Source organism: Anopheles cruzii, chromosome 3 (genome assembly GCF_943734635.1).
Source record: "Anopheles cruzii chromosome 3, idAnoCruzAS_RS32_06, whole genome shotgun sequence".
Classification (NCBI taxonomy): Eukaryota; Metazoa; Arthropoda; class Insecta; order Diptera; family Culicidae; genus Anopheles; species Anopheles cruzii.
Genome location: NC_069145.1, coordinates 3,519,821 through 3,544,709, shown reverse-complemented (window position 1 = coordinate 3,544,709; position 24,889 = coordinate 3,519,821). Strand labels below are relative to the sequence as shown.

Below are 24,889 nucleotides of genomic sequence, written 5' to 3'. Positions count from 1 at the left end.
TGATTGTATCAGTCCCCGTGGCCGGTGGGAATGGGTGTTCCAAACACGGGCCGGACCTCATGCCGGTAGCGCAACGATGGCTTCTAAACGATCTAAATGACCGCTCAAGATATTTAACTGGGCGGCGATTTAGCAGCCATACCGCCGTCTATGATACGAAATTGGCACAGGAAGCCAGCTGGATTCGTGTTATTTGCTGATTATAAATTAAATTAGTTTCCAATGGCTAAGGCCAAAACTCTAGTGAACGGTTAAAGTCGAGCAAACCGTAGGAGAAGCTCGCCGAAAATAACCGAAACTTGAATAAGGTTTGTCGATTCCATTCAGCACATCATCGACGAACCAATCAGTCAGGGCGTCATCGTGTCTACCGCAACAGAGGGTCACTTGGATGAATTGGAATGGATCCGATGGTTGCTGTGTGCCGTAACATGATGCAATTGGCAATCGACTGCACCAATGCAAGCAGTCTGCGGGCGGACTCCCCGCGGTTTCGGTAACATTTGCTTCACCCGGCATTGTTTATTTGGAAATGGATCTGCTTTCGCTTCATTCGCTCATCGTTCACGGTCAATCTCGTGAATGGTGGGCATCCCACCAATGTAGCGCATGCTAAAGTCCGGCCGAGGACCAGACTACTCACAAGAACCGTACAACGGAGCGGGGGGCAAAAAGCACGTCAAACCCAAACAAACCGCGCGAAATCCTGGGCTGGACACCAAGGAAAGGAACGGGGTATCCAAACAACCGACAGTGTCAATGTGTGAAGTGTGTGTGTGAACAGAAAAAAAGGAACCAGAAGGAATAGCCGTGCAAACAAAGCCGTGCCTCACCCGCGTAACGGCCGCGTGGCCGCATGGCGAGGAGGTCTGAGAGAGGTTGCAAAGTGCAGCTGACTGACAAAGTGCCGGCTGCAACTGACCTACCGCACCACTTTTTCGCGTGGATCTCGGTTGCATTCCGCAGCCAGACACCACTAGAGGAGGCGCAAAAAAACTCATAAAAGAAAGATGTTTGTCATTCACACATTATTGCGTGCATACTGCCTGGCAGCAGCGACCGGGACAATTATGAGGAATCTGTCAGCTGAAGTTGTCTGGTTATTTTTGGGATCGTCTTCTTTCGAAATGCACGAGAACGACTGAGTGAGAGCGAATGCAATTTGCACAATTTATTAGAAGCGGATTCGATGTTTCGGACTTCCCTTTCTTGGCCTTTTCTGTGGTGAGAACTTGACTTGCTTGACAGCTCGTAACCTTGGCAACGTCGTCTCATAAGTCGAGTATTCAAAGATCAACTAAATCAATGTAAACTTTGCGATGGTAGATATTCTATAAGACATTTTCATCAGTAAAACATTGTTCGACTTTGTGTTTTATTGTTTTACAAACTTGCTGTCATTCTGTGTCAGTCAGGGCAGCAACATTATTGACGACATTCCACGCAACAAAAACTCGTCCTGTGTTGCCCCAAATGGCAATAAATCATCTCACGTCTCCAGGACTTTGGAACATCCCCGGGACCTCGGGCACTCCCTTTGGGCACAGCGCGGCGTTTGTTGTCACTAAAAGAAAGGTGTTTTTTGTGAGGTGCAATAAAATATGTCACACCCCGTTCAGTGCCGAGACGGAGACGAGACAGCGTCTTCGGATCGCCCAGCAGGGGTCCCTAATTCGAAGTCAGGCACGTTTTTCGAAAAACCCACCAATCCGCATGTGTTCCCCACTGACACACAACTCCCGCCTGTCACGGTGACACAGGGAACAGGGACGACCCGTCACGGGGATCGTTAGTCGGGGTGATCGGGTTTACCTTTTCTCGGAGTCGCCGCCGCCAGTACCGATCAATTATCAAGTCACCACGAGTCTGAGTCGAAGGATTGAAGTTGGTTGGATTGGTTCAATTTCTCTCTAAAAAAATAGGGGAAAACTTCCGTATCGTGACGTGGTGACTAACGGCGTCTTCGGCGATCGAGCGACCGACCTGTTGACAGCGGGATGCAACGCTCCGAGGAACTATCACTCTTCGGCTCTCGACTTGACAAGCCACCACTTGAGGTGGGTTTGCGGCCGCGGCTTATCGTGTCTCGAGAATCACTCGCTGGCGTCCGACCGTGCGGGTGTGAAATAGTTCCCTACTTCAGTCCGCTTCCCAGCAACGGGATCACCGAACGGTAAACGGACGCGCCGGGGGACGAATAAAGCCCTCTCCGGTGCTGTAAGATCGATGATCGAAGGCTTAGGTTCGCTTATTTGGCACAATTTGGAGAACAGTTGGAGCCACCGGGGGCGGCCTGAAAGGAGATCCAGCCGTTACGAGGCCCCGCCGGGTGGCAACAGGTTTAGCTCAGCAGTGGTCCTCCGTTGCCCCGTTCGAGGGCTCAAGGTCCCAACTCCGATATAGTGAAAGTTTCCTGGAACGGATTCCGTGGTGGTTCAGATAAAATACTTCGTTTCCAAAGCGGAAAAATGCTTCGGAAAGTCCAAGAACTATTGAACCACAAGCACCATAAATCAAAAAGGAATGCGATCCCGCGCCAAGGCCATCGTGTGGTTGGGCTTTGGGTTCTTGCCAAACGGTTTTACAACCGAACTGATCGATTCCGTTGTCGTGTCCGAAAGGGTCCAGGATCATAAATTAATATTCTTTTGAAACGATAATAAACCACCCAGAACAAGTGGGCCGAGAGGGCTGCTTCTAATTGATAAAAGTCCAGATCGACCATAAATCACGGCGAGGAACAACAAACTGTCAGCGCAACCACGAGCGCCGATCAGGGAACCGGAATCCGGTATCTCTCCGGTACAGCGACCGTGTCGTTGATCGACGCGATCTGCCCGCGAAGGCGTCACACAAATATTTGGCCAACGAAATTCGCTAATTGGTATGCAAACGAAACATGTCAATTGGCGAATTCAAATTTGTCACACACTCTGATTGATCACCGCTCGAAGGAGGGTCCCTGTTGAAAGGGGACATACACCGTGAATGCTTTGTTTACACGTATCGATTACAACCGAAAACCGTTGGCGTAGTTGATCACTTGGGCCGGATTGATCACAGAAAATAAGAAACTCGACGAAGAAGGTGATTTGAAATGTGTCTGGTGACAGGTTCTTGGTGGCCCAACTAAAAGATCCGCTAATCGCCAGCCAGAAACACGCCAGCCGAGACTGAGCCGGCTACTGGCGTGGCAAAGGCTTTGGACGCAGACCAGTTCACACTTGCTACGCATTTCACACGTTACTGAAAATAACCCAGCAAGTCAGTGGCAAGAAAGGGTGTAGAAATTAACAACTCTACCACCGTTGCCACCGGCTGCGGCTTCGGGGCTTGTCTCTAGTTCTGTGCCCCCGGTGGGGAGCTACTTTTCGTGCGTGTAGAGCTAGCAACCGATCCTAATGCGCCATCGCCGAAAGATCACCTCGGAGATCAACGTTTTACAGCTACGCTACACGCAGGTAGCTCCAGCTCCGTTTGTGGAGTCAAAAACGTTGGCCCCATTTTGGGACAAAACCATTTTTTGCCAACAATCTTCTCGGAAGCAGTGGTGAGACAGTGGCTTAATGCAAAAGGACCCTCTGTCACGTTTTGGTGATGCTGTTGATTAAATCACGTCACTGCGGAATGTCCGTCTCTGGCAGGTGATAGTTAAAATGAAAGATTGATTATACCTTTCACCCGGCCGAGCCGACCCACGGGATCGAACGCGGATTAGGAAGGAAAGCAGTCGCCAGTTTTGGCTAATGATGATGGTAATTCATCCGACGAAGCGGATGCAATGAAGAGATCGTTCATCGCCAATCGGCAACGCTTTGCAAGATGTATAATTTTGGAATTCGATTCAAAATGATTCGAAAAATTTATGAATTTACTATCCCGGCATTAATTTGCCCATTAATTAAGTGTTGCCACGCGGCCATCCTAACGGTGCCGCTAATCTGTCACTCATTCGCTTTGTGTGTTTTGCAAAGACAACACTTTTCTTAGGCACATCCCCAAAAGAGAAAATGGAGAACCGATAAGGAGAGCCGATAAGGACCGTTCGTCACCTTCCTTGTGGACTGTCCTACATTCTCGCGGGGAGCTCAATTCCAGGGGGCTGCTTAAGGTTAGGGTAAGCTATCGCTTCGTCTCCCGTCCCTGGCCCCGGCTACTCACTGTAGTTGCTCAGATCGTCGTGCGTGCCATTCACGGTTCCGTCGGGCAGCAGCTGGATGTAGCGGTTCTTGATGAACAGCTGGATTTTGCGCGTCGCGCCGGAAATGTGCGACAGGTTGGCGGACCGTTCGTTGCGCTCGAGATTCGATTCGTTGTTGCTCTGCTGCGGCTGCTGCGACTGCGGCTTTGGTTGATGGTGTTGGTGTCGGCCACCAGCACCACCACTCCGGCCACGATGATGGTGGGGCCCGGTGCCGTTCGTCATCCCGGACACCGGTGCCAGCACCTTGTGTTGATGTCGATGAGGATTACCACTGGCCGCCGTTCGCTTGCTGCGCCGCCGGGACACTCCGGGCCGCCGCTGACTAGCTGCTTCAGCGCCGATCATCACTGCGCCACCTTCTTCGCGATCGTCCGCGTCCGCCGGAGGAGTGTCATCGAACTTTCTTCTTGTTGTGTTGGCCGCCACCGATTGGGGTTTATTTTTATCGAACGGTTCAATTAAATAATCGTGGCCCGCCGGCGGGCTATTTTCGTGGGGCTGCCGTAAATTTAGTACGAGTTGTGGCGGCGGCGGCTGCGACGACCCACTGCCACCACTGTCGTCACTGTTCACTGTCACTTGATTGGCACTGCTGCTCGCCGTCGCCGTCGTCGAGTACTGTCTTCGAGTGTGGGGATGTCTGTGAGCATCTTCGATGTCGCCGGTGGCATCGGTGGTCAGATTAAGTACACGCATGAAGCGACGGAATTCACTTAACGGCTGTCGGGGCCGGGAACCACTTGGATCACGTTCGTCGCCGTCGGCCGCCGTCGCCGCCTCCGTTGGCCGTTGCTGCCTTCGCCGCCGCAACGCCCTGGGGCCGGGATGCGCCGGTTGCAGGGGCAGCGGCACCGGCAGCATGATGGCGGCTGGATGTGGCCTCGCCGGCGGAAGCCCGAGTTCGCGGGGGGCCACCGACGCGGGTGGCGGTGGTAGCCTACCGGTGGCTGGCATCGAGGCGAAGCAGGGCGGCCAGACGAGGATCACCAGCAGGAGGGCACCCAGCAGTGCCAGGGCCCTCCGACGAATCCTGCCACCGAGCATGAACTTTCACGAGCCCGCCCGTCCTGACCACACGCCACCACCACACACATACGCTTGCCGCGGGACGCCTTTGACTCCTGTGTCCAACATTTACCCGTACCACCGGAAAATCACTCTGTCCCCACCAAGGACCCTGGCCCTGGCAGCTGGAGCGATGAGGTTCGAGCGAGAGAGAGTGAGAGAGAGAGAGATCGGAGCAAGAGAGCAGTGGGGCGCGGGTGATGATGCTGCACGCGGTGGGGCGACCTCCTCAAGTGATCATCAGCCGACGGTGGTCCGGCTCTAGGTGCACCTGATTCTCGCGCTTCTTGTAGCACAGTAGAAACGTCCCGAGCCGCGCACCGAGCCGTCCCGTCATCCTTGTGGGGCTCAGGCGGGGCCACGGAATGCGCGGAATGTTGTCGTCTGTCGTGCCCTCCCGTGCTCGCCCTACGGAACCTTCTCCCTGTCAACTCGAGGGACACTAGGAGCCTGAGCAGCCTGCTGCTGCCCGGTGGGAACTTCTGTGCGATCGATCGCTATGCTATGCGGCCGCCGTTGGTTGACGATTGCGAGGCCGCCCATCGCGCACCGATCGCACCATCGATCGTCAAGTTCCTCCTTCCGCTTCTCTCTGTTTTCGCTATTCTGCGAGCCGCGGCCGCAATCTTCGGGAACACACACCACTTGGCGATCGTAGGCCGGGTATCGGACGCACTCTGGAGAAGGAACAACGGCAGAAAAGGAAACAAAATTAATAGACCACAAAAATATCAAACAATCTATGCTAATCGGTCTTAAAACAGAGGGACAGCGAGCGAGAGAGAGAGACAGCTTAAAAGAATACCGCGCTGGCAATGAATAAAACATTCGAAGGGACCTGTTCCACGGCAAGGGAGCAGGATGTTTGCAATCACCACACACCACGGCCGCTGTTTATCAAGGAATAATCGATTTACTTCCCACCGTCCGTCCGGATTTAGGTCCGTTATGAAAGGTCCGCGTCTATCTCAGGTTGACCTAAAAAGTGCGTAGCCGACTCGGACTCGGACTTTCGCACGTCATCCGTCCGAAAGACACTAAACTTTAGTTACCGTACCCGATTTGCATAGGGCGACCGTGGCCATCTCATTTGCAAAGCGGGACTTTAATCGAAGCTTTCCACAACTTTCGGTCGAATCCTTTTAAGATCTTCAACAGTGATATCGTTGCCGAAACGGACAGCGGGGAATATCCGCCGATAATTTTCAGCTAATATCCGGTATGATTTATGGTTCCTCGAACGAAATGACGCCATGAAGGCGTGATAGAATGCGGGAATTTTGACATCTCGCAGAATGTCCCCCCACCAACGTAATCGGTTCTTGAGTAGTGAACCACTAGTTATAAACCGGTCGGTGTGAAGAATACTGATTGAATCGGTTGAATCGGTTGAATCGGTTGATGTATCTTTCATAGCCAACGAGTTATCATCACAAATCTTTCGATCGCGTTGCGTGTTGAGCCATTTAATTAGCCATCGCTTAATAGCTCTGTTAAGCCTTCACCCGTCGTGCCGAAAAGTTGCGGATAATTTATTGCCCACTTCGAAACCGGTAATCCGCAACGATTTTCATTACCACCAACGGGGAGCAATGTCGACGTGTGTCGGTCAATAATTTAACGTATGACGTAAATTTATCCTCGTCGAGCGCGCGCACGCGCCTGCGAATCCTTTCGCGACACTCGGCGTTGCGACAAGCGCGACCCGCGAGCGACCGATGTAATTGCGGGCGCCCGTCGATCACAGCGAAATGACCAAGGAAAAAAAGGAAAACAAACCCCATCGCGATTCAACCGCGTGACAACGCGCTCGTGGCTGCGAGAGGTCATTGGCACATAAATATACATTTTCATTTATCACACTGTGACGCGCTGCGGCGGTGCCGGTGTGTGTGCGGTGTCTCTCCAAACTGTCACTTTGGCGCGTTGTGCGCACACTAACGGAGGCTGTTATCAGTTATCATCGTTTCGCACCTGGTCACCCGCACGCCCGCACACACACACACACAGGCCGGCAATTGGCAATCGACATCTGACGGCGAGATTGCGAAATGGCGTGCTCAAAATTCGCGAAAAACAAACGGTGCGATCGGTTTTTTTTCTGCTGGGTAATCCTCGCAGGGTTTGCGGGGGAGTCGCGAGATAAGACTCGAAACGCGGATCGAACTCCCCCTCGAATCAGAGCTACCTGATTTGCGGGCGTGCGTGCAATTTGAGGCTGTTTATTTTTGCCAAAGGCGCGCGTTCGGCTGATCGGCGTTTGTTTATTCTTCTTCTTCGGTCACGGCAAATGCAGTGTTTAATCTCACTTTCGTTCAGCCGCCGATTCGATTCGCGTCGTGTGTCATCCGGCCAAGCGAATCGATCCGAAGTGACATTTAAATACGCGCCCGCCGTGTGCCTTGGTCACGGTGCTTGGGCGTCGGTATCCGTGCCGCGTGATAGGGAAAACTGTTCGCTTCAGCTTGGCACCGATCGTCGTTGCATAACCCCGATCGTTTTGGGGTAGTCGCGCGCGTCGATCGACAGCCGATCTGAATTGGTCCCGTCCCGAAGAAGCGATGTAGATTGAAACAAATGTCCTGTCTGTCCTGGCTTTTTCCGTTCACCTTCTGGAGTGGACCGAGGAGAACCGGATCGAGAGTGGAAAAGAATGGATGGCCACCGGCAAGGTTGGTTAATTAATGATACGCTAACTAGCGCTATTCTTTTAATTCTAACGGCCGCCCAAACCGGGCTGGCTGGCTGGCTGGGTGGTGGTCTGTGTGCGGTATAATATTCATCTCATTTGCAGGTATAATTTGGGTATATCACCTTTTTTATGAGTCGGTCACCCTCCCCGGACTGCGTTTTGAGCGCGGATCCCGAGCAGTGATCATCAATTTAAGGCAAATTGATGGGCGAATTAGCGATGGGTTACTTTGCCGATCCGCATTCAGCGAGCAGACCGGCCTGTTGGACCGGAAAGTCCAAAAGTCAAGGTTTCAGAATCGCGAGAGCCACAAACAAGACCAAATCAAACCTCTCGCAGAGAACGTTACAGAAGACAGGCCATGCGAACGGAAGTCTAAGTGCTTTGAAGTAATTCCCTTTCTGGCTCTTGGTGCCAAACTGTCAGACCGCGAACAACTGGACCTCGGAGTCCCGGAGAAGCGTGTTCTCGCAGGGGAGGGACTGCTTTCCAACGGTCAGCGTTTGGGACGTGTAACATCTTCCTTCCACAAACCGAAACAACGAAAGATAAGCGACGTCGGCCGTGTGGCGGAAGCAGCGCACCGTTGAGAGAGATGAAGATGCGGAAAACATGCCACCAACATGGGAGGGAGTGCAGAGAAATGTAAAAGTGTCTTCATGTGATGTCGAGCAGCAGCCGGAGGGCGCCTCGCGAAGTTCTGCAGCACACACCAAAAACCAAAAAAAGCCCTGAACACACACCATTCTGAATCCTCCGAAATCTCTGAAACTCGATTCCGGCCACGCGAGAAAGTTAACAGCCCGAAGAGGAAGAAGTGCCGACAACTGCATAAAAGTAGTCTGCGAGCCAGAATCTCGGACCAGGTTTGTGGCCGAAAAAAAAAACCGGGCCAAACACGGGGTCCTCAGGTCGGACAATCTGCCAAAAACTTTTGTCGACATTCTCGGGGGGTTCCCACACCACACGCGGGTAGCTCGTCGAAGTGACCCCCAGTCGCACAGAAGAAGACCCCAGCCCCGGGGTAATCCCGCGCGGGTTTCGGGTCCGGTGACGGTCCGGCGAACTCGAAAGCGATTTGTCATACGATAGGAGGTGGCGCAAAGGACTTCTTTCACCAATTTGGGGGAAGAAATTCGCGGTTCGCCGAAAGAAATGTGGACGTGTTCGCACTGTGACACGGATATTGGTCACGGATAACATTTCAGGCAAATTTATGTTTATTTCTGTTACTCTTCTGCACTTAGAACTCGGGACGTTCTGGGAAATCTAAAACCAAAATACCAACCTCTCCGATGTGGTGACTCACGAGGCTCGGGCCGCCCGATGCGGAATATTGTACTTTCACACGCCTTTCGGTCGGTCACTTGATCTTTGACTTCTAGATGGGCGTCCACCCACCCCAATCCACCGAACGGCGATAACGGTCGGATCGAAATCGAACAAACCGGGGCGCTTGCCACACTACCGAAATACCGTATCTTCGTGGGTCGGTCGCCCCAAATTTTCGGAACGGTTCGGAACGAGCACCACACCGATAACAGCCACCTCCGGTGCACGCTCAGCCGGGTGTCGGCCACACTCGCACGTCGTCGTCACGGTTTTTGGTGCACTATTTTTCCGCCACACTTTTACCTCGATGACACGCGTGACACTTTGGATTTTAAAATTTTCTTTTCCTACGCCTCATGGCGAATGGCGCGCGGGGCACTTTAGGTGCGGCGGCCACCCAAGGCTGTTGGCTTTTCCGTTATCGGATCGATTTTCAGGCTCTGGAATGATGAGCAACGCGAGAGATGGGATTAGCAACTGGGACTACCCACACATCACACACGCCACGATCGCCGATCGGTGTCGATGGGTTTTTCGAGATGATCGATCACGCACTTAGAGCGGTCCGCTAGCTCGCGGGCACTTCCGATGGGCACTACGCCAAGATGTTGCCCCCATCTCCGATTCAACAGCCCGAGACGGCTCACACGTGACTTGCCGCCGCTATCGTGCGTGACTCGCGGCCGATAAGAAACCGTAACCCGGACCGGACCGGACCGAAAACGCTCGGCGCTTGGCACTTTAGTTTGCCAACTTTTTCGATACAATGTTAAGACCGAGTCCTCTCGACAGTCCTCAGCATATCCATCATCAGCGGGGATGACGGGAGCGAAGCCAAAACCGTACCAAACCAAACAGAGAGTGTGAGAGAGAGAGAGCCGGGTGGCCGAAAATACTTTAACCAATAGTGCCGGGGGACCGACAAAAAGCGCAAGTCCGGCAGCGGCACTAATTTCAAAAATACCCAATTGGTTTTTAATGAGCCACCTTGCCGGTGGCCGGTCAGGGAGAGAGATCTTCGTTGCGTGGACCGCTCGGGGGTCTGAGTCTGTCGATCGTCTGCGGCGATCGCGAAAAAGTAAATTTGCACGAAAAGTGACTTCGCGACCGGCTACCGGTGACACGTACGCACACACATACAACCACAGTTGTAAGTGTGCGTCTGCGGTTCGGGTTCGGCCGGCCCAAGACACGAGAATCATCTGTTTTACATAACAAACTTTGCGTGAAAAATGGGGCCCCTGCAAAATTTTCTGCGGCTTCTGGAAAATCTGTCCGATGTCCTTCGTGGTGGTCAATCGATCCAAGATCCGGTCAGCCCGGCGGCTACCGGAAATCAGCTTCGAAGTTCGCACTTTAATTAATCGTACGGAGCAGCGGTGGGACCATCACACGCACCCAAACTTTGACCTCAATCCCCGGTCTCGCGGAAGGCTTCGGGGTCGGCCTTTTTTTGGTTTTATTTTACCGTCTGGCGCTCGATGGAAGCGCTCAATTAAAGCGTGCCGGCGCGGTTCCGGTTTCTTCTTCACACGCCGGCTCCGATAGCCCGGGTTGTGATTTTTTTAAAAACTAACGGCCAACGTTAAGACACAGATTTTTCGTGTTGATTTAAATTGCCCCCATATTGGCGATTCGCGAAAACTCTTTAACTGACCACTGAGCCCCGAAAGTGGCCCGGAGGCCAAAAACACACTTTCACGCGCCTCGGATTCAGGGTAATCCGTTGATCGAACACACGCACCTTTTTGCGTACAGCCACCACCGGCACTCACTCTCGAGCAGGAAGAAGTCGCGCGAGTCGCGAAGTTTGCCGCGTTCGATCTAAAACGTGTTCGATCGCGCGAAAGACCACGATGGAGTTCGCGCGCGCGTTGGTGTAAGATGAAAATGGTGTTTCAAATTTCAAATAAACACTTAAATAGCGGACACGGCGATCCATCGATGTTCTCTCTGTATTTCTCTATTCTCTCTCATTTCTGTGCGCTCTCTCTGGTTTTTCGACCCGAAGTATAAACGAAGGGAACCCGAAGCAAAAGTTAATTACGAACGGGAAAGAGATAGCTGACGCTAGAGCGAGATAGTCGATGTATTTTCTTGTGTTCCCGGGCTCTTTCGAAATTTTTTTTGAATTTTTGACAGTTAAACAACTGTCAGTTTTGCATTCAAATCGGCCGTTTGAATGCATTCACTGTTCCGTCAAAATAATAAACAACAAAAACAGTACAATTGAACTGAGAAATGCAAACCTGACTTTTGAACCTTACCTTTCTTTACCGAAACTGACCATAGCGAATTTCTGTTTTCTCTCTCGTTTTTCTGCGCTCTCTTGAATTTGAATGAATCTCTTCGTTTTTCATAAATGAATGAAAGAATGAATTTACCCGCGCGATGTTTCGTTTGCGATGTTTTCACCACGCCACTAACCATGATTATAGAAATTTACCCACGATAATTACCCACGCAGGATTCGGTGCAAAATAGTCATTTAGAACAGGGCAGAAACTGTAATTTTATTTTCCTATACTTTTACTCCGGTATTGCGTTGCTGCTGCTGATTCGGAGTCTGTGAAAAGCTGTTGTTTAGTTGGGGATTTGGTTGAAGAATCTTTGATTAGCAGGGTGCTAATGCCACGACGTTTAAATAAAGTGACTTCTTCAATGACCCCTTTACTAGCTCTCTGTCGTACGTACAACAATTTCGCGTCGTTTTTTCTTCGGTTAAGCACCTTGTGATACACTACATTTCTTGTTTTATTATCAAGAACAAACAACACGTGCTCCACCGCGCTGCTTCCCGCAACGAAAAAGCAACGGATAAAACAGACGATAAATAAAGACAATCAATGCGACTTCGAGCCAAGACAAAAGAGTAAATTTGAGGTTATGTCTCTACATAAGTTTAAACTTGCATTATAAAGTTGACTTTAACTTAATTCATTTTCATCTTGTCGCAATGTTGTCTTGCTTATACCCCGTTTTCTATGTTTCATCAAAGACAATGTTTTGTGAGCAATAATGAGCTTTTATTGTATTGATTTAAACAAAAGCTATTGGTTCTTTTTGTGAACTTTTGAATGTTGTGCCAGATTGCTTCGAGATTTGAACGTTTGGTCACATATTTTACACACAAACGGTTTTTCACCGGTATGAATGCGAATGTGATCCTTCCACACTGATGAATGTGCAAACTTTGAAGGGCAATGCGGACACTGTTTGTATTCGTCCTTGTTGTGAATTTTCGAATGAAGTGATAGTGCAGAAGATGAGTAGTATGCTTTCTTGCAGATTCTACACACAAACGGCTTTTCACCAGTATGAATGCGAATGTGATCCTTTAACGTTGACGACTTTAAACATTTTGAAGGGCAATGTGGGCACTTTTGATATTCTTCCTTGTTGTGAATTTTCTTATGTTGTGCCAAATTGCTTGATTTACTGAACGCTTTTTTACAAATTTTACACACAAATGGCTTTTCACCGGTATGAACGCGAATGTGATTCTTTAAATTAGACGACTGCGCAAACTTTGAAGGGCAATACGGACACTGTTTGTATTCGTCCTTGTTGTGAATTTTCTTATGTTGTGCCAGATGGCTTCGAGATTTGAACGCTTTGGAACAGATGTTACACACATAAGGCTTTTCGCCGGTGTGAGTGCGGATGTGAATCTTCAGCTTGCTTGGGAGAATATAAGTTGCGGAACAATAAGGGCAGTGGTGCTTTCCCTTATTCCGATGGTATTTTCTGAGGGCGTTCCGGTTAACGTTCCGTTCGTTGTCAACTTGTTGACGACTCCGAAGGTTATACGAGCGCAACTGATGTAGCGTTTTTTCTTGACCGTTTTTACGTTTTCGGCCAACTTTGAGGCGTTTTCCGGCATCGATCGCAGCAATTCCGTTCCGAATTGATTCTGATGCCGAATCAATAACACATGTGTTGGTTGTCGCAGGCGGATCTTCTCGATGCTGGCAGATCACTTCTGAAGGATTTGTCGGGCTGTTATCCTGTTCATCGACATCTTCATTCTCTAATTTGAAGGCGATTGGATTTTCCTCTGCTTCAAACAAATCATCAGGTTGGATGCCACAACATTCATGTGTCCCTGTAGCTGTCGCTGTACAACTCCTCTGTATCAAGTGCAAATCGTACGCTGCATCCGGTGTGTTGACCTCAGTTTTGATTAACAATTCTGTGCCATCCGTTTGTTCAGCAGAGTGGCCTTTACTGACGTCTGCCTTGTTCTTCGCTGTGTGTTGCTTTTCGGTAAATCCATTGACCAGTGCATTGTTTTTGTTGCATCGCCAGCGAAACGTGTACATCTTGTCCAAACGCGATTCACACTTCGTGCACAAATACGACGGAACTCCAGGCAATACATTGGCCTACAAAAGTACAACTCCCATAAAACAGTCTTTCTTGTGGAATAGGCTGAGATGTCTGTTTAAACAATCTTCCTACCTGAAAACCGGTACAATCGAAGAGTAGTTGAAGCTTATATTGTCCGGATTCGTCGTTCGCTAGGGGCTCCAAAGATTCACACTTCGACAGGCACCATCGGCATATTTTGGTTCTGGAAAAAAAAATGGGCTATCACACCGTTTTATCATTTTGAACACCGACTTACTCAACACCAATCTCTTTCTTGATTAATGCCGCAGCTTTCATTTTGACTTCAATCGTATATTTCTGTTCACAGATTTTGCAAAGTCGTCCGCGTGTAGTTTGTTTACTATTCTGCGGTGCGTTTTGACAGTTTCGGTTCCGTTCCTACCATTTGACAGTCCTGTCTAATTTCGCCAATAGCAACTTATGGCCAGTTTATAAACTGTAATTGAAGGGTAGCTCCGAAGTCACTCAATCTTGTAGGCAATTCAAAATGTCGGCTAAACTCGATAAAATGGTTTAGGGGAAGTTAATATAATGGTTTAGGAAGCCAACACAGAATTAGGGGAAAGTCAATCACTGTGAACGATGAAATATCTCAATTTTGTTCAACGTATAATTCGGGTTGTTTTCGAACAACCAAATCATTTTCGTACCAAATTCTGTCGTGGGTAGTTTTTGGGAAGCGGAAATGTTTTGGTGAATGTCTGAAACCCGTCCCAACTTTGTAGAAGTAGGCTCCCATACAAAATTTGGGTAAATTTAAGTAAAACTCGGATAGTTTTCAAGCATTTTCGATGAAGCGAATTTTGCCATGCATCCATCGGGAAGCGACATAGGGAAGCCGGTCAGATTCGTCACCAGGAAGTCCGATCCTCTGAAACGCCGGATAATCGAGAAATGCGAATGAAATTAAATGAGGCGTAGCGACGCACGCCGGGAACAGTTAGTTTTTTTGTGGAAAGTCGTGGTGTTAGATCATCTTGCTTCATTGTTAATCAGAACTAAAACGACGATCCCACGAAAAAGGAATTTCTAAGCGGAATCGGAACACCCGGCGTACGCACACAGACATGCACTTCTAACATTCCCCTTACGCACCGCCAGACCTCAGAGAGAGAGAGCAGTTCATTGAACTGGCGCCAATTTCACACCTAATCAATCCCCAGCTTGACCACCGACCCGACAGACCGGGCGAGCGTCTTGACCGGGGCCAGGAGCGCTATCTGGGCCGGAGGAATGTCCGGCTCGCAATGCGTGCAGTGGGACGGTGCTCCCGCTTGGTGCGCACTGACTGACTGGCTGACGAAAAATCCCTGACTCAGCGCCAACCTTCGGTCGGTCGGGTGTATCATCAACAAAACCAAAACAGACCTTCGCGTCAGCGCGCCGCACACCTCGGAGCCCGGTTCTTGGAGCTCGTCCGCGCCTTCCATTGCGTCACGAATTTACACCCTTTGCCATGGATGGTGTCCCGGTCCCGTCCCGTTGTTGTTGTGGTTGTTGTTGTTGCAAACAACACTCGTGTGCAGAGCAGCTGACCCTCAGTCGGCCGGCCTTCAACTTCAGCGGCGGTGGCCACCATAAAAGCCCACCGGGTCGCCGAATGCAGCCGTCAGTTGTGAAGTGAAGAGTGAAGCGTCTAGTCGAGTGAGCTACTCTCCGCGCCCCTCCCTTACACGATGGTGAGTCGCCGCCATCTTGGATCCAGGTGCCCCAGGGTGTATATACTAAGCTGTGTTCTTCTCGTTCCAGTGGTCCGCCAACCGATGGATTATGTCGCTGTGTCTCGTGGCCAGCGCGCTGGCGTGCTGTGCGTCGGCGTACCGGTTCTACCCGCTCCCGATGATGGCCCGACGGGTCGGCCCGATGGGCATGGCCATGCGCCGCCCAATGCTGATGAAGGGCTTCGTGCGCGCCCCGAACCCCAACGCCGACGGTGCGATGGATGGTGACGGTGCGACTGGTGGTGATAGTGGGGAGAGTGGCCAAGCAGACACGGACACACCGGAACCGGATGCGATCGCACGGTCCGCCGGTGGTAGTGCAATGCGTGAGATGATCCACGACAGTCGCCATCCGGTCGAGATCGACATGGGAACCGAAATGCAGGCGCGCATGATGGGCTTCTTGGAGGAGGCTGACGCCGAAGCCGACGGTAACTTTGGTCGGGCGGCCGGTGAAGAAGGCGACGAGCAGGAGGAGGGTGGTGCCCAGTTCCGGCACAAGAAGCACAAGAAGCATAAGCACGTGGTCCACACGCACCACCACTACCATCACCAGAAGCACGGAGGCTACGGACATGACCACGGGTACGGCCACGGTGGCCACGGGTACGGCCACGGCGGCCACGGCGGCCACGGCGGCGGGGACGATGATTACGAGCCCACGTACGGCCACCACGGCCACCACCACGGGCGCTACCGACGGGCGGCACCGGCACCGGATCAGGTCCGTAGACGTGACGCTCCGTGACGACAGCTGGTGGTCGAGTGGCGCGCTGTTTGATAGCCAACTTCCCAATTAACAGGCGCCGGTTTTCAGGCTTTAGATACGGACACGGCGGAGGCAGTAGCACCGGCAGCAGCACCACCACCACCACCCCTAGCGTCCGGGGAAGCTGGCGATCCGGAGCTACGACGGCAGTCGGTCAGCCGGCGGCAGCTGGTGGGCAGCAAGAACGAGCGGCTGGCAGCGAGCGGCCGCGAACGGTCCCTTCGAGCGTACAGGTATGCCGATGACGCTGGTGCGCCCCTGGCCACCACGCCATGCCGGGAGGGGGGTAACAGAACACACGAACTGACGCAGGCGCCACGCCGGCCATTCAAACCGTTCGCCCGGATTTTTTCGAGCCTGTTCCGCGGGCAACAACCAGGGGCCGGCGGTGGGGCCACGGTTAATCCGCCCCGTCCGAAGGATCCCGGCACGGATCCGCTCCGGCAGGAGATTGCCCAATCGCTGGCCACGGGAGCACCAAGCACGGCGACGCCCGCCACCGACAGTCTGAAGCGTGACCTTCCGGCGGGTGAAGCCCGGGTGGGAGCGGCCGCTGCACCAGGGGGGAACCCCCCGGGGTCACCGGGTAGCTTCCTGCCGGAGCTGGGCACGATCGTCGACGTGACGTTCACTGACAGCGAGGGTCGCGCGCGGAAGATTCCTTTCGAACTGACCTCCATGGGGTCACCTGGGGGCGGGGGCACGAACGGCGCACAAGCGGGTGGTGGTGGTCGCGTGAACTATAACTTTTTCTACTTTCACTGCCTTCCCCCTTCTCCGGTGGCGGTGGCCGCGAACAACAACACGGACAGGTTGCGGTCGCTGGCGAAGCGTATGATCGATGGGCTCGCGGGCGCCGGCTCCTCCCGAGGAGGGTCAGGTGGTGCTGCGGCGGGTTGGACGATGGGTGGCAGCAGCGGCAGCAGCAGTAGTGGCTACGGTACCGACGGTACCGACGAGGGCGCGACGGCCAACTTTTTGCACTGGCGTCCTCCGCGCCAACAGCGGCGCCGTGGCAATGCGTTCTTCAAACGCAGACAACACACGGCGCAGGCGCCCGTCCCGGAGGAACCGGAGACGAGCACCACGCATACAACTACGACGATGCCGACGACGACGGAAGGTCCGAGCCGGACCACCACTCCGCAAACCACATCCGGCGATCTGGTTTGCGATGAGATTTGCTCCAACTTCTACGTGGACGAGCGCACCCTGACAAGCACGGAGCGGCCAATCGGGGCAGTGGAGAATGGATGGGTCGCTGACACGCAGGAAGAAGTCTCAGGCGACACGGAAAGCTTCGAGGACCCGCTGGAGGCGCTGATGGCGCAACGGGTGGCCGCCGACGCTCTCACCACGACCAGAAGCCCCCTGTGGAGGGGCATCAAGAAGCGGCTGAATTCGATCCGCGAACGGCACGCCAAGAGTTTGAAGCGGACCACCACCACCACCACCACCACGAGTAACCCGCGGACGGCGGCGTCCGCCGAATACGACGACGATGAGCGGGATCAGGAGGACGGCTACGGCTCGAACGAGATCGTAGAGTTCTACAACCGAGACGACGTGGGCCGCGTGCTCTACCGGATGGCCAATGGGCGGTTGATCGAGGAACCGCAGCGGTTCCACCTGCGCCGCAGTCCGGCCGACACGGAGGTGTCTCCGTGGCGCCAGCGACGCCTCGACCGGCTGCTGGCTGGCCGCCCGGGCAGGAAGCGTGTTGGTCCGAAGCCAACGAGCGCGCCGAACGAGGGAACGGTCGCCCCGAGCGAACCGGCCGGTGTGGACAAACAGGCCCCAGTTATCAACATCGGCACGTTCCGACTCAGTGACAACAAGGTGGTGCCGAAGGTGCCGAGCGAGACCACTCACCACGACCCAGGCATGGTCCAGCACAGTGCCCCGAGCGGTCACGAGGAGATGGACAACTACATCCGGCAGAAGGTCCGCGAGTACTGCAATGCCTCGCCGTGCGGTGGAAGTGGTGCTGCCGCTGTCGCTTCCGGCCCCACGCATCCGGTGGGGCAGAAGAGCGAGGTCGTCGGTAGTGCCCTCATCGTCCAACCACCCGGCACCTACGAACAGAGCCACGCGGCCGCCGTCCCGGCCACGACGATAGCCCCGCCTCCGAAGGTAGCAGCGTCACCTCCGGCCAGCTGTCCGCCGAGCAAGATTGTCAAGTGTATACCGAAGGCTTACGCCAAGCACGGACGGCACACCCGGACCCACGACGACCATGGCGACGACGACGACGATCACGACGCCAATCCGCTCGTGTCGTTCGCCTTCAGACGAAGTATTGCTGGCGGCCCGGCCCGACCCCGACGACCGTAGGCTCCCCTCTAACCCAAGTACCCCTCCTCTTTCGCATATCCCCCGCCATTCTCTTGTAGGGCGCCGGCCCCCCTTCGGTTCGTTCCTGCACCGGATATTCCACCCGTTCGGATTCCTGCGCTAGAGGAGAAGAGCGGATAGGTTGGTGGTGGGCTCCGTGTTCCTGTGTTCCTGTTGCTGGTGCCGCGCCCCCCGTCGCCGCCGCCGCTGTTGTCGCTGCCACCATTCCGTCCATCCGTCCGCACACCGATTAGAGGCTTAGAGAGGGAGAGAGAACGAGGGAGAGAGAGAGGGAAAGAGAGAGCGTTAGGTGTTAGGCGTTGTGTGTGTGTTGTTGCTACTGTTCCTAGAATAAACTGACCGCCCCCAGGTCACTTGTACAAAACTAATCCGTTTCCTTTCTCTTTCTTTTTCCGGTCCCGGATCTCGTGTGTCCCGCAGCCCGAACCCACTGATGCGGGCGGTGCGGCAGCTTATTTTCGATCCCAACAACCCGAAGATGGTGGAACCGTTCGGTGGCCTGCCACCGTCGCCCAACTCGAACGTGCGCCGTCGCCAGCGCCAGGAGCTGCGGCGGCAGATGAAAACTCGGCCTAAAACGCAACCGTTGCAGGCGATCCGGAACGCGATCGTCACGATCCGCGAGCGCGCTGCGCCGACAACGACGACGACAACCACGACCACCACCACCGTCGCTACGCCGTTGGCGTCGAGACGGATCGGCGGTAGACGGACGAAGGCGGCCCGTGTCCCGAAGGATGTGGTTTCGGCAGCGGCACCGGCACCGGCGGCACCAGCACCGGCCCCAGCGGTCAATTGTGCCGAGTGTCGACGAGTTTGTGGCGGCGGTGACGTTGTGGCTTCTGGCCGGCGGCGAAATGGTCGGCCGCGACCGAGCCGCCTTTTCGGAGGGCAACCCGCGGGTGGGAAAGAAGGGGATGGGCCGGCAGCACCGCTAGCACCCGCCAAAGATACGCGGCCATCCGGCGGTCGTAGGCCCTTCGGCGACATGGTGGCCAATGCCCTGCAGCCAGGGCAGCCGAATATGTTACAGAACATATTTTCCTACATGACTCCGATGGGGATGGGCGGTGACGGTGGCGATACAGTAGCCAGCTCGAATCCGGCCCAACCGTCGAACTTTTGGACCGACGTTAGACAAGGCTGGACTGCGATGATGAACGGTGGTGGAAACGAGAACGTGATGGGACCGCAACGCCGGGTAGCCAAGGAAAACTTACCCTACTGTGAGGATCTAGAGTAGAGGAGGATGTTGCTGTTGCTGGTGGGAAGTACTGTGTAAGAAATAGTAAACCGTAAGCTTATGCTGTAAGGCGTAATGAAGAATAAAGAAACGCCGTAGTCCGGAAGCGCTCCGTTTGGTCGTTTTGCTTGCAGTAAGGAATTTCGGAAACAAAATTACAGATGACAGTTCACCGAATTATTTACAGAGAAACGTTCAAATTAAATTCAAATAACACACCGAATGGCTGCATGCTGCTCCGTCACTAGTGTTGGCTGCATACTGTCGTATTCGACAGAACAAACAAGAAGCTGTCAAAAATCAATGCGATTGTCAAAAGGCAGAAACCTCTAAATAATAAACAAGTGAAAAATGGATGCTTCGGCATTTATCAAGAAAGAGAATGGTGTTGAGTAAGTTGGTGTTTGATGCATATTAAAAGGTATAACATCAACAGTACATCATTTTCCAGAACGGACAAATTATGTCGATTGTGCCTGTCGAACTGTGACGATTTGGAGCCCCTAGCGAACGACGAATTCGGACAATATAAGCTTCAAAAACTCTCCGAATGTTCCGGTTTTCAGGTAGAATGATTGTTAAAACATCTCAACCTGTTTCACAAGAAAGACTGTTCTATGAGAATCATATTTTTACAGGCTAATTTATTACCTGGAGTTCCTTTGTATTTGTGCACGAAGTGCGAATCGCGTTTGGATAAGATGTATACGTTTCGCTGGCGATGCAACAAAAACATTGCATTGGTCAATGGATTGACCGAAAAGCAAAACACAGTGAAGAACAAGGCAGACATCACAAAATATCATCTAGAGCACTCTGCTGAACAAACGGTTGGAACAGAATTATTCATCAAAACTGAAGATACTGCACCGGATGCAGCAAACGATGCGATTCAGAGTAGTTGTTTAGTTCCTCATGTAACTGATTCATATGAATTTTGTGAGATCAAACCGTTCGTAGCACAGGAAACTGCAAATGCAATCAAATTAGAGAATGTAGATGTCGATGAACAGTATCGGTTGCAAACGAATCCTATACTAGATCATGAACAGGACGACCTGCAAACAAATCTTTTAGAGTTGGTCTGTCAGGATCGAGAAGATCACTCTATGTCAAATAACATATGTGCAGATGGCACAGAATTGTTAATCAAAACGGAAGTTACCGCACCGGATGCAGCGCACGATTTACACTTGCTTCAGAGGAGTTGTACTGTTGCTCAAGTAAATGAGACACATGAATGTTGTGGCAACCAACCATTCGAAGCAGAAGAAAACCCAATTACAATCAAATTAGAGTATGTAGATGTCGATGAACAGTATCGGCTGCAAACGAATCCTATACTAGATCATGAACAGGACAACCTCAAAACATATCCTTTAGAATTGGCCTATCAGGATCAAGAAGATCACTCTATGACAAATAACATGTGTGCGTATGGCACAAAATTGTCAATTAAAACTGAAGTTGCCACACCGGATGAGGCGAAAGATTTGTCCTTGAATCAGAGGAGTTGTACTGCTCATCAAGCAAACAGGACATATGAATGTTATGGGAACCAACCTGATGATTTATTCGAAGCAGAAGAAAATCCAATTGCAATCAAATCAGAGAATGAAGATATTGATGAACAGGATAACATCGAAATAAATACTTTAGAAATGGTCTGTCAGGAGCGCGAAAATTCCCCTGCGACAACCAACAGGTGTGTTAATGATTCAGCATCAGAATCATTCGAGACAATAAACCCGAACGCCCATAGCAAAGGCTACCGCAATAAGCAAAAGCACCACTGCCCTCATTGTTCCGCAATTTACCTTTTTTCAAACCAGCTAAAGGTTCACATCCGCACTCATACTGGCGAAAAACCTTATACGTGTAGAACTTGTGACAATGCATTCCATTCATCATCTGCACTAGCACAGCATTCAAAAATCCACAAAAAGGACGAATACCTTCAGTGCCCCTATTGTTCCTCCAAGTTTCCACGGTCATCCGCATTAAAAGATCACATTAATATTCATACCGGCGTAAAGCCTTATGTGTGTAAAACTTGCTCCAAAGCATTCTCTTCATCAGGCAATCTGGCACAACATTCGAAAATTCACAACAAGGACGCACATCATCAGTGTCCGTATTGTCCTTCAAAGTTTGCTCTTTTATCACGCTTAAAAGTTCACATCCGGACTCACACTGGCGAAAGGCTTTATGCGTGTACGATCTGTTCCAAAGCATTCTGTTCATCAGGTTATTTGACAAAACACTCGAAAATTCACAAAGATGAGCAACATCGTTAGTACTTAGCTCCTTCGTTGTCCCTGTCGCCAAGTTAGCGTTTGAATTAATTTGAATTTTGTATCTTTGCTGACTCGGCTCAAAAGAAATAATTTTCTTCAGAAACTGTGATTTAAATAAATCTTTAACACAACAAAAGGGAGATAATTAATCCCATTCCTGGCCCTCATCACGATGGCTTTTTCATTTTATAAAAGAACACGAAAAGTTAGTTTAAAAGATTTAATGTGTAAGTTTTAAGTGGCGCAAAGCTAAATTGAACCGGTGGAAGCGGTTGAATCGTTTCAATTGCTGTGCACCGGAAGTGGGTCGGACTGTTTTGCATAAACGGTTGCCCAATAATAACACAACATGCGCGCCCCTGTCGTTTGTTGCTTTAACTTTTTATATCATAAACTGGAGTTGTTCCGTTTCACCTGGCCTTCACCTTCAATTGAATGATGGCTTCAGTTTTCATGCAGTAACATCACAGAGGGTAACTTTATTCCGATATAACACCGATTCTCAGATGAACCCGCAGTACTTTAGCAGCTTGCGCATCTTCAGTGGCAGCATTCGACGGCCGGAAGCTTCCCACTCGCTGGGCAGGTAGATCAGTCCCTGGCAGATGTTTTTTGTCGGCAACCGGACCGACTGCTGGTGCTTCTGATGGCGCCATTCGCGCTGGTGTGCCCCGAGTAGGTGGGTTTTGCGCACCTTGGCCAGCAGGGCCCGGGTGGTGGCCGCCGTTGGAGATGATGATAGCGCTGGTGGCGGCCGCGGGGCTGGTAGGGGACAGGCTGGCACTGTTTCGTACACATCGTGGAACGGATACCGCGAAAAGGACACCATCAGTGGGTAGAACGCCCGGTCGGATTTGTAGTCGAGCGCTGGCCAACGGGCCAGTGCCCGGCAGCGCGGCGTCCATCCTGCGAACAGTAGCACCAACAACAGCAGCAGAGGCAGACCGACCGCAAATGATGACTGGAGCACCCATCGGAGTAGCAGCCTCCGGCAGGTTCCGATCATAATGGTTCCCTGGTTATCGGGGCGAGAGCTCTCGTTCTGCTCTATTTTCGCGTACCACAACTCCGCGACGGACCGTCGCGTCGACTACCCGATCGGAATCGGAAGCGCGCCCGTCTGCGGTCTGGCGGAAGGGCAGCCACACCGTGGTGCTGCGCGTGGACCGTGACATTGAACGGAAGCCGTTTGTTTGCGGTCGTGCCGCGTATGGTCTGCACCGGTTCGCGCCGTAGTTTACCGTCGGCGAGCACGTTTTATTGACACTTACGCACTCGCTGTGGGGTATGGTGCCCGTGAAGGGTGTTTTGGCGGGTTGCGCTGTGGAGAGGGCTCAATGCACTATGGGGAAAGGTGGTCATAAACCCACTTCAAAAAGTGACGATTTTAGTTATACTTTCCTAAAATAGATAAGTTAGCTATGAGCGTTCCGCATTTTTAGCCTTCTGCGTTGCGTACATTCCGAGTTCATTCATTTGATTCAGCTTTATATATTTACTAGCTTTTCCCGGCGTTCGTCGCCACGTCTCATTTCATCCTCATTTCTCGATTAGGGGCGTTTCCGAGGACTTCATGCTGGTGCCCGTATCCGACTAGCTTTCCTTTGCATTTCCCGTTACTCCTACTTTCCAGATGATCGGGCTTCTCGGTGACGTATCCGATTGACTTCCTTTCCCGCTTCCCTTTAGATACATGTCGAAACACCCACCAGCTGACTTTGCTTGAAAACTATCCGAATTTACCCAGATTTTGTATGAGAGACCCCATTTGTAAAGAGGCGAGGGCTTTCAAACATAAACCATAACATTTCCCCTTCCTAAACACTCCCACCTACAGGATTTGGTTCGAAAACAACCCGAATAATGCTGAATTTTATGTAACGTTTGGGAGAGGGAGCCCTCCCCGGACGTGTGGGATGGTCAAACTTTCCTATTGACAATCCCGTGTCACAAAACTACACTGTGCCAAATTATAACCGGATTAGTTCAGTAGTTTTGGAGAAAATGCGGTACAGACAGACAGTCCATTTTTATATATATAGAAAAAGATATCGATTTCAAGTTCAAGTTATTATTACCTAAAAAGCAACCGACAAATCAATCGGAAAAATAAAAACAATCACACATGCGACTTCAATCTAGGACAGAAGTTTAAATATAAAGTTATGTCTCTATATAAGTTTAAAATTGCATTAAACAGGTGAATTTAATTTAATTAATTTACATCTTGTCGCAACGTTGTCTTGCTTATACTCCGTTTTATCAAAGACAATGTTTTGTGAGCAATATTTATCTTTTATTGTACTGATTCAAACAAATGCTATTGGTTCTTTTTGTGAATTTTGGAATGATATGATAGTGCGGACGATGAATGGAACGCCTTTTTACAGATGTTACACACAAACGGCTTTTCGCCGGTATGAATGCGAATGTGATTTTTGAATGTGGATAACTATGCAAATTTGGACGGACACTGCGGACACTGGCGGCATTTGTCGTTGTTATGGATTTTCTTATGTCGTGTCAGATTGCCTCGTGATCTGAACGTTTCGTCACACATTTCACACATATAAGGTCTTTTGCCGGTATGAGTATTAATGTGATCGTTTAAGTTGGATAACCGTGAAAACTTTGAAGGACAATGCGGACACTGTTTGTATTCGTCCTTGTTGTGAATTTTCTCATGGTCTGCCAGATTGTTTCGAGATTTGAACGCTTTGGAACAGATTTTACACACATAAGGCTTTTCGCAGGTGTGAGTGCGGATGTGAATCTTTAAATTAGACGACTGCGCAAACTTTGAAGGGCAATGCGGACAC

At 51.4% G+C, this 24,889-nt stretch overlaps 3 protein-coding genes across 3 annotated transcripts in view; 1 reads left to right on the top strand and 2 right to left on the bottom strand.

Annotated features, from left to right (window-relative positions):
• Positions 1-5,248, bottom strand: part of LOC128274904 (uncharacterized) — a 39,171-nt gene extending 33,923 nt beyond the window's left edge. Inside the window, exon 1 of the mRNA XM_053013246.1 lies at positions 4,162-5,248. Within this exon, the coding sequence (XP_052869206.1) occupies positions 4,162-5,248 (1,087 nt within the window). The remainder of the gene's footprint in view (positions 1-4,161) is intronic.
• Positions 5,249-20,293: 15,045 nt separating this feature from the next.
• On the top strand, positions 20,294-21,664 carry LOC128274897 (uncharacterized). Its single transcript, XM_053013238.1, has 3 exons — positions 20,294-20,339; positions 20,412-21,611; positions 21,656-21,664. The coding sequence occupies exons 2-3, from the start codon at positions 20,475-20,477 to the stop codon at positions 21,662-21,664; spliced, it is 1,146 nt and encodes a 381-aa protein (XP_052869198.1). The 5' UTR covers positions 20,294-20,339; positions 20,412-20,474.
• Positions 21,665-22,572: 908 nt separating this feature from the next.
• Positions 22,573-23,076, bottom strand: LOC128274894 (uncharacterized). Its single transcript, XM_053013233.1, has one exon. It carries the CDS (start codon positions 23,074-23,076, stop codon positions 22,573-22,575), a length of 504 nt encoding a protein of 167 aa, XP_052869193.1.
• Between the last annotated feature and the right edge of the window lie 1,813 nt (positions 23,077-24,889).